The sequence below is a fragment of the Takifugu rubripes genome, chromosome 7 (genome assembly GCF_901000725.2).
Source record: "Takifugu rubripes chromosome 7, fTakRub1.2, whole genome shotgun sequence".
Classification (NCBI taxonomy): Eukaryota; Metazoa; Chordata; class Actinopteri; order Tetraodontiformes; family Tetraodontidae; genus Takifugu; species Takifugu rubripes.
This window is the reverse complement of record NC_042291.1, coordinates 15,542,182-15,556,047: the sequence shown is the minus strand read 5'-3', so window position 1 is coordinate 15,556,047 and position 13,866 is coordinate 15,542,182. Positions and strand designations below refer to the sequence as shown.

Sequence of the window (13,866 nt, the reverse complement as noted above, 5' to 3'; positions counted from 1 at the left end):
GACCAAGGACCTGAAGCGTGCAGCAGTATTTTGATGTTCCTTTGCAAGCTCCTGCTGATCCCTTTGAGGTCATGTTCAAAAAAGGTACATGAATCTGATCCAGTGAGATCAACTGACACGATCAGGTGTGGATCAGCAGTTCGGGCTGCTGAAGTTATAATCTTTGGCTGTTTGCCCAGGCTCTCTGTCGGCGATGCGCTTTGTGACAGCGGTGCAAGAACAGGAGAAAGGAGGAGACAAGCTGGTGGAGCAGGTGTCCCGGGAGCTGTGGAGACGGATCTGGAGCGAGGACAAGGACATCACGAAGCCGCATCGTTGGCGGAGGTGCCAACTGGTCCCGCCTGGTTCTATTTGGAGAGGTTAATAAGTGAGGCTTTTCTTGTGTGTGCCCAGGCAGCCAAGAAAGCGGGATTGTCTGACGGCGTGATCAAAGATGCGCTGGAGACGGCCGCCTCCAAGGAGATCAAAGACAAGCTGAAAGACGCCACACAGAAGGCTCTGGACTACGGGGTCAGTCGTCCAGCAACGTTGTTATCACACGCCAGGAAAGCCAGAAAGATGCTGAACCTCAGTTTCATACGTTATTACTTTAGGTGAATCTGTTGAACCTTTTAACTGGACTATTTTCTCGGGCTGTATAACCTTCGCAGGCCTTTGGCTTCCCCCTGTTGGTGTACCACCGGAACGGAAGCCCCGAGATCTTTTTTGGATCGGACAGATTTGAGCTGTTGGCTCACTGCATCGGTGAGGAGACAGAATCATTCATATTCTCTTTAACAACGGTACCATCTCCGTTTAAATTCATGGCGCATTTGGGCTGATTTGGTTCTGTCTTTCAGGGGAGAAGTGGTTGGGACCTCGGCCCAACAACTCAGCTGCCAAACTGTGACCAGGAAAAGAAATAATGTGAACGGGAATTTGCCGCCTTTAAACGCAAATTGTTGTGCCCCTGTGAAACAACGCAGCCTTTGCCGTGTTCCAAAAAAGACCTAAAATACTGTAGGACTGGTAATATTGTGCCTTTTACGTTAATTTTGACTAAATATCTAGCCTGTTAAATATTAGAATCATGCTGTCATGCAGTTTTATACATTGCTTAACATTGTTCTCAACTTTATTGACAAATAAAAGAGCAAGTGTGGGCTGTAACACCTTTGTCTCGTCAGGTTTTTATCATACTTGCAAATCACATGCATATAGTGTTACTCTGCATTTTAGTCTTCATGTGCTCACACTGATGGTACCAGACTGCATCTGTCATGTGGCATATTGCAGAGGACGGCATGTTAGCACTGAAATAGCATTAGCATTGAACTCAGAACAGCCAATTGTGAGATTTACATACACTATGTTTATCATGACGTACTAATGTGATTGTAAGCGGTTGTAAACATCAAAATATGCATAACAAATGCTGAATATTTGACAGTCTGAAGTTAATGGATGTTCACTTATCTAAAAAATGAATAATTATCTTATTCCTGCAGCAGAGTTCTGATATTTGGGTACTTTTCATCTCTGTTTTTAAGGGTTTTATATTTCATAACAAAGCCAACAGTTGATATTTAAAAAAAGGAAGTTATGAATTCTACTGTCTTGATACTTGACATGTAGTTTTAATTGTTTGCATTTAACACGCTTACAGTTAATTCAATTAAAAAGCTTCAGGAATAATTAGGAATGTGGGAATCGCCTCTATAGAAGTGCCTTTTCCCCTCCTGACTGAATACTTCAAGGCAGCAGATCCTGTCACACCAGTTCTACATGACCGTAACCAACAAAACAAAAGGACTAAAAATGACAAGGAGTGGCAGGACCAGTTTTCACCCACAAAGAGGAGGGAGGCAGGTCAGGTGACACGTCCACATTAAAGTTAAATATGGCCACAGCGCGATTAAAAGCCGGTCTAGACGAAGCAAGATGGTCACTGACTGCACCTAACGCGCACAAAAGCAGTTAAACCGAGGAGTAGATGCACAGAGAGGAGGAAGGAGGTAAACGTGAGGGAAGAGGCTCAGAGGTGCGTGTGTGTGGGGTGTGTGTGTGAGGAGGGTGGAGTCAGGAAAACACTGCGGGTGGATAAACAGCAGCACATTGATCCCCAGAGCCTGACAGATCACCAGAGAGAAACCGACAATGGAGATGTGGAACAAACCCAACTGAAGCCGGACTCTATAATCCAGCTGTGAGGATGAAGTGTGAGAGGGTGTGAGAAAGGAAAAGATGCACTCGGAATAACAGGACCAGGATTCATATTTAGCTGTTAAATTCCTTTTCTTGAGCGTAAAACCCAGCGAGGTAAGGCTTTTACTCAGCCCGTCTTTTCTGTTTCACTGTTTAATTTACAGACCGGCAGCTCAGAGGCATCGATTATTCATTTAGAGTTTGACCGCGAAGGTTCACCCCTCAGGTGTGAAGTATACGTGGCCAAAAATGCAGATCAGCAGGTTGGAACTGTTGCAAAAAGAGTTTCCTGGTGTTGCTGCAGCGTCACTTCCCCGTCGGCTTTCTGACGTACCGTCACACAGCAGAGCAAGACAAACATTAAAGACATATCTTTCTTGGCTGAGCTGTGTTTAGGGCAGTTATTAAGGGTCTGTATCAACACCTGAAGTTCCAGATCCCACATTTACTCACACACCTTCTGTGTGGAGTCCTGTTATTGTTGTTCCCAGCACAATAGGTGACGTGCATCCCCTTATTCACGTCCTCTCTGTCTCTATTACCACGTACAAAAACACAGCTGGTGTTTTCCACATCGGACCGCGTGGACGCTGATCTCCTTCGGTCTTTTCCGTGACAGGATGTCTTCGTTATCCGAAGCGGACTACCGCTGCCAGCACGGAGATACGATCTGTGGTAGGTCTCAATCAGGCGCCTCCAGGGTCGCCAGTAGAAAACAGGCCCAACAGCAACTGTGTCCGCTCTGCAGAGATCCGCGTGTACGAGCAGGAGGTCATCGTGGTGCCCGTCCTGCTGCTGGCCAGCTTCCTGGTCACCATCGTTTTCATCCTGCTGCTGCGCTTCTGCCCCGAAAAAGTCGACCGCATCCGACCAAAGGCCTCAAAGTCGCCCAACAGGAGGGTGCTGCACGGCATCGACCGTAAGCTGGAGGCGAAACGCTCCAATCAGCCGCTCTCAGCGAGACAGGTGATGACCTGGCTTCTTTCTCTCCGCAGATCCACCCGGTATCAATGTCCTGGAGCACGAGAGCATCGCTCTGGACGTCCCCATGTCCTACGCCACCTTCCACCCTCCCGAGAATTACATCTCCAAAAACCTTGCGGCGGCGCCGCCCCCCCCCACCACAGCCTCCCAGTTTCACTCCCATTGTGCAGCCCAGGGAGCTTCCTCGTCAGAGGCTTCCAGAATCCTTCAATCTGGTCAACCCCCTGCCCACCACCTTCTCCCTGCCCTCCGACTCCACCGTGTCTCTCTACAGGGCCCGTATGGACAACAGGAATGTGGTGCTGCGGGTTCTGAATGGTGCGAAGGCTACTTTAGCGGTTGTTTTTCATATCCCGCGGCGTTTGTAACGGTGCCGATCCGCTCTGCCTGTTCCAGACACGGCCAACGCCACCGAGAGACACAGCTTCCTGAACTTTGCATCCTTCTTGGCCCAGCTGGGTCCGCATCCCTTCCTGCCGGAACTCCTTGGCGTGGTGTCGCTCCGGGCTCCGTTGGTGACGGTCATGGAGGAGCTGGAGAACAGGGACCTGCTCAGCTTCCTGTGGCGATGCAGAGAGGTACCACCCGCCATCTGCCCGAGTTTTAAAGTCCAAATCACACGTCCACACATATAAAAGGGGCATTTATCCAACAAGTAAATAAGATTTGTGTATTTTTGGGGCTTTTTGAAGGAAAATGTGACTCCACCATGTGAGATGACGGAGAGGCGCATATTTACCATGGCCAAGCAGGTGGCCTCGGCACTGGTCAGTATATAAAACAACGTCTCCAACTGGTTCAGACCGCAGGTTTGAGTTTAAAATCCCTAAAAATGAATGAGAGAACACGCTGAGCAAAGGAGAGTTTGATTTGTTTTATTCATTTCTCGTCTGCTTGACCACTTTATCCCTTTCGTGGTCACGGGGCGGTTGCACATATGGGCAGAACTTACTCTTGGATGAGTCGCGATTTTATTTCAGGGCCCAAAGTCAGCATTTGTGGGTTCGGTACCTTGCTCAAGGGCACCCTTCCCCTGCTACCAGAACACTTTCCAAGTTTTCCCACTAATTACTAATCTCTCCTCCGTCGGTCCGGAGGAGGCGTGTTTAATCCCGACACCTGTCTCTCCGTCCACAATCAGGAGTTCCTTCACAGTAAAGGTCTGCTCCATGGGAACGTGCGCGCCCGCAACGTGCTGGTCAGCAGGGACTTCACAGCCAAGCTGTGGGGCCTGCATGGCGTTTACAGCAGGAAGGACCAGGGAGCCGCCAGGAGAGACGACCCCAGCATGAAGAAATGGCAAGCGCCCGAGATTTTAGCCAAGAGGCCCGCCGGTCCGAGCAGCGACATGTGAGCTTTAGCTTTAGAAAGGGTTGAACTCCTGAATAGATGCTTCTGCTGATGCTTGAACTCCTGAATAGATGCTTCTGCTAATGCTTGCGGACTATGATTTTGTTACTTTTTGCCTCTAATGACTCTTATTTTGTCTCCTTCCAGCTGGTCCTTTGGAATCTTACTGTTCGAAATGGTGTCACTAGGTAAGCACTCATCACTGAACAGAAATAAAACCGTTGCCATGACCACCACTGCTAAGAGAGGTCCGAACCTTTTCCTCTTCCGTCCAGGTGAAGCTCCGTTCGCAGAGATCCCAGCCAACGAGCTTCTGCAGTTCCACCAACGAGGGAAACCTCTGAAGAGGCCGTCTAACTGCTCCAACGCGCTGTGAGTACTCGCTTGTGTCTGAGGAAACGCTGTGGATGAACCAAAGGAGGCTCAAGTCTGGTCCCTCCTCCTCCTCCTCAGGTACTCCTTCATCAAGAGCTGCTGCCAGTTCAAGGACCTGGATCGACCCTCCATGGTGGAGATGGGCCGCAAACTCCTCTCAGGGGAGAAGGGCGCCTCGGATAAAGCCATCAAGGCTTCGGAGAAGATGAGCATAGAGCAGTATCTGCTGGAGGCAGGTTACGGGGAAACCAACAGCTACACGGTTTTCTGAAGCGCACGTGCTTTTCTGTGCCAACGGAATAAAACCATTTAAATGCACTACTCTCCTCATCACACCCCAATGGTGCACTTTCACAGAACTGAGGTGCAATAAGATTGTACAAGACTCAGTTTGAGAGCTTTGGAAACACAAGTTATTTTATTACATTACGTATTATTCTGAAATGGCAGATTTATGCTGGATAAGTTATGGAGCCTCAGGAGACTTTTTATTGACCCAGTTTGTCTCTGGGGAGACGGAGACACAGCTGTACGTGTGAACCCTACTAATGCACAGACGCTTCACCGTGAACTTGTAGTTCCAAAATATGTGGGTTTACAATGAAAATGAATGATTCTTATTCCATGTCTGGTTATATTTCAGACTAATTTATGCAAATGAAGGAGCTGTGATGTATTTATGTATCTATGCTGTTTATATACGAGTCGGGAATTAAACAGATTTTTCTCTTTCTTCACATTTGTGAGTGGAGGTCATTGAGGTCAAAAGAAGACGCATCCAGAAACAGGGACTTTTTTTATTGGAGTACTGCATAAACGTACACTCAGCCCTTTAGTGGAAACCACGTGGAATACCTATTCTCAGGTAGTGAGGTTGATTAAAGCTACTAAAACTATCATACTCGTGAAAAACAACTTCAATTATAGTAGAAAAAATAGTAAAGATACAAAACTAAAGGTTTCTTGAAATGGACTTGGGTTAAAGAGTGACCTTTGTTATAAGGAACTGGAATCAGCATTAATGGTTTAATAAGGACTAAGACACTGAAATATCCAAGACTCCTTTCACACATGCAGCGCACAGCAGGAGAATCTTTAGCTGCGTTCACACATGCTGATAGATGTATATTTAAATCGCTCTCCTGGCGTGCATGTGTGGAACAAGCTTGACTTAACTAAAGTTGCAGCACCATTTAGAAATACAGCAAAAGGATGACGTTGAACCCAGCCGGCGACCAGTCTGAGCGAGCAGCAATGATCACCGCACGCTGGTATATTTGCAGTTTCATTGACGTATACTTACAGTATACAGGTATTTACAAAGGCCTCTACGTACAGTTAGAGCCACAAGTGTTGGAACAGTGACTTTTAACCATTCTGTCTCTACACCACCGCAGTGGGTTTAAACTCAAACATTTAACAAGTGCAGAGGTTTCACAAAAATAGGACATTTCCAACCAACCCTTAGAGCCTTTAAGGACTTTTAAAAGCAAACAGACTTAATAGCCTCATTAAGCAGATTAGCCAAGTCATTTTCCAGAGGTGAGCAGAAACTGAAGGTTTGGAGACAAACTCCAAATTTGAGCTTCAGAAGTGACCTAAAATAACCTTAAATAAGCCTCCTGGTATTAAAAACTGTGGTTACCTTTAAAGTGAATGCAATACGTTTGTGAAACCGCCGAGACTGAAGCGGCAACTCTGCACTTGGATCAAATCTTGGTGTTTTTCATCCCCTGAGGTGGTGTAGAAAAAAAAAGTTCCTGTCCAAGTACGACTGGACCCAACTCTGAAGTAACGGATGAAAAACTTGATAAACACTACTGGCACTTCTGGCTGTTCACCCACCCAGGACTGTGCACGTATGGGCTCTTTCCCACATTCAACATCCACAATGTAAACTACTGACCTCCGTATCTCCTCTTTGTTTTTTAACATTCTCACAGAGACTAATCAGTCTCCTCTCAATAAGACGAGCAGGTCCAGACGTTCCCTCGGGGACCGAAACCTCCCCCGTTCCTTTGGGAGCTTTGTTGGCGTCACTCGCGCAAAGTGTTGATCGAGGCACAGATCTTGAGGGCGGGACCCAGTTTGATGTTCATGGTGGAGATGAGATGCTCCTCTCGCAGCAGCAGCAGCGCCTGCCCATCGATTTCCTGCGACAAGAACTGAGCCGCCAACTCCTCGCAGCCTGAACACAAACGCGGGCGGGTCGACTTCAGACGAAGGTGAGAGAGATGGTGGACCTCCTCACGGGAACGCCGACTTACCTTGAAGCGAGGAGATGAACCTGCAGACTTCTTCCACGCTCCACTGGGCAGGAGTCGCTGAGAGGAAGCTTGACCCCTCTATTTGGTTACAAGGAGCCGGGCTGTCAGGAGGAGCACCTTGCCCGGGTTTCGAGCAGGAGAGCGAAGAGCTTGGGGACAACGAAGAAGAATCCTCCTCCTCTTCGCCGTCGCTGGATACGTCCTCCGAGCGGCTGGACTCAGAGTTAGACTGCACAGATACAGAAGAAACTACGTGGTGACAAGGCAAAAAACATTGGTGGTCCAACCCCATAATTGCTGATGCTTTCATACCTTGACCAGTAGATGCCTGCCTGAGATCTTATTAGAAGCGTTACTGGAACTCCGGCGAGGGGGGCCGCGTCGTTTGCCGGTGCTCTCGGCGGGGGCGGGGGGCGTGGCAGCGGCTGCCGCAGTTCTGCCTCTGCTGCTCTTGAAGTGTTGGCTGCAGCTGACATTGTACCTGCGAGACAGGAACAAGTTGAATGTCCCGATGCAATAAAAGCTCGTCTTTTCTCCGTCTCTGTCGGTGGAAGTTGCCTGGAAACAGCAGCGATGGAGGAGCTGGCCGGTGGAGGGACTCGATTAAACGATACCTCAGTTTGAGCTGAACTTGCCTGGTCGTCCGCACACATCTGTGTCAGCCATTGTTTGCATTTCTCCTTATCTGCTCATACTATCATCAAGCTTTTTAGTGAGTGTAAACACCAACTTTGGTGATGTTGTCCTGTATTTACTGTGTTAATGGGGATTTTTGTGGAGGCAAGTCAGATCTTAGGTTTCCATTGGTTTAGAAACCCTGCCTGGGTAAATAAGGGCACCTCCATGATGTGAATGACAGTAAATCAGATTGTATACAGGCGTACGGTCGTCTGTCGTCCTCACCGTGCAGTGTTTTAGAGTGAAGCTTACCTCTTTGCACAAGTATTGGAACAGAACCGTTTTGATCCTCTGAACTGGCTGGCTGGGGCGAGGTTCCCACAATATTCACACTTTAACACTGGATTAAATAAAAGAAAGAGAACATATTACAGGCATGATCCACATGTCGTCATGCAACCACACTTGTTTCAATGCTCACACGCAGGTCCGTTTTCCGAGCGACCGGCGAGGGCAAAATCTCTGTCTTTGAGGAGACCAGCAACCTGTCTCGTCAAAAACATAAGAAAAAAAGTTGAAAGGAACCGTTTGTGGGATTTATTTCACTCCATCCCAAGTCAACCGTCCTCAGGACACTCACAGGGAAGGGCTCGGCCCCCTCTTGGATCACAAAACCCTCGATCAGGTGAGTAAGGACTTGAGGTTTGACCACAGCCTGGGAAAGGCGCTCTGTCTTTGTCGCCCAGGCCAACTCTCGACAAGGGGGGAGGCAAGGACAAGGTAGGAGGAGACGGGAAGGCAGCTGCTGCAGAATGGGCTGCGGAGGACCGATGGGGAACGAGACAATGAAATAAGACGAATTACAAACCCCTGCTGTGACTAATGCTTGATTCGGGGACAGAAAATCGACAAACCTGACTCCTTTGTAGGGGCAGGAGACAAAGGAGGAGCAGAATCTTCCATTGGAGCAGACTCTGAGGACTCTGTTGCCATCTCATTCGCTGGGTCGCCGTCAGACTTTCTCTTCAAAGAGCCGATAGCCGGTTTTATCTAATGGTCAATGTGAGGAAGAGACAAAGAAAAGCTTATTTTATTCTGGTTTATCCATCAAAGACCCCTTTATCGGTCACTTACCGTAGTGTTGGTGTTGGCAACTGCATTAACATTCGCGCTGGTTGTACCATCCTGACCTGTGCCTCCTCGTACCTGCGCCAGGGCCACGGCCTGCGCTGCTAATCCCTGCCTCGCTCCCACAAGCTGCACTGGAATGTGAGGAGCGTTGTGTCCGGCAGATGCGGCCTGGGCGTTGCTGGGTGGCGCTGGGAGGATGGGAGTTGGGTGTCGGGGGGGAATCTGTGCAGGTAAACGGTGACCCTGGGCTGTCTTGGGCTGGATGGGCACAGGGCCTTTGTCCGCCGCAGCGCTGGCTTGCTGCAAGGGTTGCACCACCAGAGTCTGCGTGTTAATGTTGGCTTTCGTGGTCACCGGGCCGATGGAGTATCCCTGGGTAGTGGTGGGAACGTTTGAGGTGGGCACCAGGATCACAGGCGCAGCGGAGGAGGACAGCAGGAGCTGGGAGAGCGGGAGTGCTGGAGAGGAGTTGGAGGAAGGAGCTACAGAAGCAGCCGGAGTAACGCTAATGGGAGCCTGGTTTCCAGTCTTTACCGCCATGGTGCTGCCAGCGGACTGCTGGGTAAAGTTACTTTTGGCCACTTGCTGTTGCCGTTGTGGCTGCACCTGTTGTTGCTGGGATGTCTGATTGAAAGCCTGCTGTTGTTGCTGTAGATGCTGCTGCTGACCAAGAGGAAAGCTGGTGGCATCTTTTCTCTCTGGAAACTCAGATTTCACTGCAACCGCTCTGGGGGCACAGTGCAGGGCCAGATTCTGCACCTGATGGGTCAAGATAACAGGAGCGTGTTGGGCTGTCTAATTTATACATATAGCAATTATAACATACTCTGAAATGTAGCGGTTTGAGACCTGATCGTTGTCAGACTGCGTGTTTGGTGAAGCAACTTCATGCTGCTGCTGCTGCTGCTGCTGTTGCTGATGGGGCTGTGTCTGAGCCACTGTTGCTACGGTGGCTGTTGCCGTACCGCCGGGCATGAAGATGAGCTGAGAGGCAAGAGGAGCTCGGAGAGAGCGGTTGACCTGTGTAGAGCAGAGTCGATGACTTATAGGAGGACCTAACCACACCTTTTATTTAGCACAAAAATCTTCACATGAAAATGTTGCCTAATAAAAAAAAAACCCAATAACTCAAAGATTGAAAGCTACAAAAAGAGAAAGCATTTGCTTCCCTCCAACACTCACTCTTAGATACATCTGACCCTGGCCCGCAGAGTTTCCACCCAGCAGCACCGACTGATTGAGAGCGTAGTCGTTGCAGAGGTTGCTGGGCCGTGGGGACGGGGGCTCGTCATGGTGCCTCCAGCAGAAGTGGTGCTTAGGTTGACCTGTGCAGAGGAGGAAATTGATTCCATTTTAATAAAACTTTTATTAAATACAGCTCTCTATTTAAATAAAAATACAAAGAACTTACAGTAGTTGCTGCCTGAGGGTTGCTGTTGCTTGCTGTAGAAGACTGCCGACTGGCTGCCAGCGTGGCCTTGAAAGGAGAAAATGAAGTCGTTGGGGGAGAAGGACTTATCTGGGGTTTGACTTTGCTTTTACATTATTTCATTGTTACCTGTTGCACAGCAGCCAAGTTTTGGAGTTGGGCATTGCTGATTTGCTGCTGCAGCATGAGCTGTTGGAAGTACTGGGCTGCATTCGGCTGTCTTTGTAGCGCCTGGAGAGCCTAGACAATCACAAGAAAGACCAGTCAAATTCATTTTTACATGCTGGTAGTCACAGTAAAATGGTTGACAGTGTCGTTAATTTAATTGTTTTATTGAGCTTCCTGTCTCTTTGTTGTAATCACTGTTGTGGCTTAATGGTGAGCTTCTGTTTGTGTCATTTGAAACTCCAACTGTTGTCGACTGTTTTGGCCATAAAACGACTGAATCAAGGATAGTAGATCAGATCTATCGCTGTTGTTCTTTAAAAGGTAGATGACATATGATTTAAAAGGCACTGAACCAACAATTCAATAACCACACCCACCTGTACAGCTTGTCTCTCATAGAGAGACATGTGTGCTATTTGGGGCGCCCGAGAGTTTCCACTCGTCTGAGAAGTTCCATTAGTAGTGCCTGTGTTTTGTTCGTCGCCAGCGTCCATATCAGTTCTGCAACAGACAAAAATAACACCTTAAGAAATTGCTGCTGATACACAATGCTGCTGGGAACATAATCAATAACCGCCAGCTCAGAAACAATCTGAACAATGGTAGATTTTATTTACATGGGCAAACTACACTTTATTTTAATAGGTTTAAGCAGTATAGGAAGCAGTTTAATGACAGGAGTATGTGCAGAACTGGAGCAGTTGTGACTGCTGAGTGTCTCCCATCCAGCACAATAAAATATTTTAATGCACCTTTAATGTATTCATTCATTAAATGCATAAGAAATGGCCACAGCCAATGTTTTCGTTTAATTAAAAGGGAAGACAGCATTTAGGGAAAGTCTTCTAAATGAAATGTGTTTAAAATGTTGAGTTTAGAATGGAAACGGCTACAGATTGAAACAGCCCACGACTTGAATTCACTTTTTAACAAAGACTACATTTGAGCTTTGCTTTTTTTTAAGTTAATACGCGTGGTGTTTAGTATCTCTGCAGTGTTTTTACAATCAAACAAGGTGCCAGTATGATAGATGAATGGAAGAGAAAGAACAACATGGAGGAAAGCTCAGAATACCAAGAGAGAGACTAGCTGGTTGTTCTAATTGTCTCCTCGTTAACAAACCCAGCTATAGGCAAGTCTGATTTCCACGAAAAGAAAAAAGTTAGTTTTGAATTCATAAGTGCCTTGCAGGAAAAATGCAGAGGCTTTCTGTTTGCAGCGAACATCAAAAGGAACGTGACAAGAACGTTTGCACCGTTTAGTAAAGAAATATAGGCTAGCTTACTAGCAATGTTAGCTGTTTACTCCAGGCTTTTTACAAGTTGACAATCAACAAGTCACCGCTTTATTTTGCATTAAATGCCGTGAGTTTACCTGTCCTTGGCCCTTGCTTAAATGCAGACTGATCAGACGCTTTCCATAGATCTCAGGTTTGGCTACAAATACGAATATTTTGCCTCCATCAAAGCCCCGCCCCTTAACGACGCCTTTTCTTCTTCTTTGTGTTTGTTCTTTTTCGCTCGCTCTGCTTCCTCTGCAGTTTTGGTGTTTAGTGGTAATTAACGTTTGGTGCGTTGGCGCCACCAACAGGCCTGGAAGCGAATGGCCAGCATTTAGAACTACGGCCGTCATTTCTTTTCGGGCATTTGAAGACCCAGTTTGTGACCACTCGTTTTAGGTACCATATCTTCTCCTAAAATGCTATTTCGCAAATCTTTATTTAGCATGTTGAACATTTCACATTTCCATTGAAATTTAATCCATGGTGCACATCACATGTTTAATAACGTCACTGCATAAATTCTCGATCTATAATGCCTGGGAATTATCTGAGAATGAAAGCTCAAAAAATAATTTTCCAATTATCTCAATCGTATTACTTGCTTTACCTTTAGGTTGCAGGATGTAAAAACGTCTGAATGCTGTACAGGTTTCAAAAATAAGTGTTTTTGTGACGGTGCCTCGTTTATTTATTTACCAATTCCACCTGTTACCACTGGGTGTCGCTGTTTCAACAGTTATCGCCTCGCCGCTGCTCAACGGCCTGACAGATACAATGATGACAGTTCTGCATTAGACTCTCCACACATTTGTAAGAAAGAATGGATTATTTTTAAGCACCAGGAGTAGAGATTAAAGTGGCTTTGGCAAGGAAAGGCGACAAGTGGAAATGAGAAGAACCTCATTAACTTAGATTTATGATTGTGCTGGAAGATAAGATCATTATAAGTGGATATTAACCTCAGACACTCAGTCATTTATCTTGCATTTACAGCCCCATTGACATTGGTCTTCATCAGTGTCCTTGTTGTTGCTACCTTTCCCCACTTTTGCAGTATATTTTCTCCTTTTTTCTCCTCTCTCAAGGATCTTATCTGCTCTCCTGATATTAAAGATTCTGAAATTAGTGAAAATGTGGATTTAATTACTCCAGACTGATTTACATCATGACACCAAGCAGCAGAAGAGAACGTTAAAAGTCACTTTTATGTCAGTATTTACATTGACGAGAAAGAGAAAAAACCTGCCCCATCACAGGGCTCAAACCCACAACCCTGAGATTAAGAGTCTCATGCTCTGCTGACTAAGGTTGCTGGAAATCTGGTTGCTGACCAAGTAGTGGTTAACCAGTGACGCAGGCATCCACATTTCAAACACTTGTGTTGAAGAACGTTTCCTCTTGTGTCTGTTGACAGTTATACTCGTTATCGCTCTCATTGACCTTATCAATTAAATGATAAAGTTGTGAGTGATGGTCTGCCTGTGCTAACCCTACAGATGAAGCCTTTACCAGCTGTTTCAGCTCCCCAGTATCAACCGCGTGTGATCTCCGGTTGGGAACAGACGCCCTGATAACAGATGGTGCCAGATCACACCAGGTAACGCCCACCAGAGGCCTTTATGTGACCCCTTTCAAAAATCTGTAGATAAATTCTTCACCTATAGATCAATAAACACTTCCTAAAAAAATCTAACTGCGTCGCCATTGGGAAGATGCATGTGAGGGGCGACTGTGGTTTGGCGGACACCTACCAGGTTAATCAGTCATTTTAAAGGGACTCACTAAAGAGTGAGTCCTGTTTCATCTTTCAGAGAAAATAACCAGACCACTAAGATAAGACAAAAAGGAGATAGCATTGCCAGGATGGAGGACCGAGTAGCAAAAGTTTCAACCCTCTTCATTATACGGTCTTTACTTTCATTAAAAGTGGATCCGAGGTGATCTAGAGATGTGTTGATACGCCAGCATTATGAGCAAATAACTAAATATTCATCCCTGCATGATAATGAGTCACAACATTCCTTTTCCTTTGCCAGGATTGTTATGGGGGGAAATGGTTAACGAAATTGTGCCCAGCG

The 13,866-nt window shown here is 46.8% G+C and overlaps 1 protein-coding gene and 2 pseudogenes across 1 annotated transcript in view; 2 read left to right on the top strand and 1 right to left on the bottom strand.

Moving 5' to 3' along the window:
- The window catches only part of LOC105418228 (ADAMTS-like protein 4), a 20,306-nt gene extending 19,157 nt beyond the window's left edge, over positions 1-1,149 (top strand). Inside the window, 6 exon segments of the mRNA XM_029838555.1 lie at positions 17-84; positions 180-299; positions 302-324; positions 394-510; positions 651-744; positions 840-1,149. Of these exon segments, the coding sequence (XP_029694415.1) occupies positions 17-84; positions 180-299; positions 302-324; positions 394-510; positions 651-744; positions 840-889 (472 nt within the window). The 3' untranslated portion in view covers positions 890-1,149.
- An 888-nt stretch (positions 1,150-2,037) lies between these two features.
- LOC115250379 (tyrosine-protein kinase STYK1-like) lies at positions 2,038-5,515 on the top strand (annotated as a pseudogene).
- A 160-nt stretch (positions 5,516-5,675) lies between these two features.
- LOC115250390 (polyhomeotic-like protein 1) lies at positions 5,676-12,026 on the bottom strand (annotated as a pseudogene).
- Between the last annotated feature and the right edge of the window lie 1,840 nt (positions 12,027-13,866).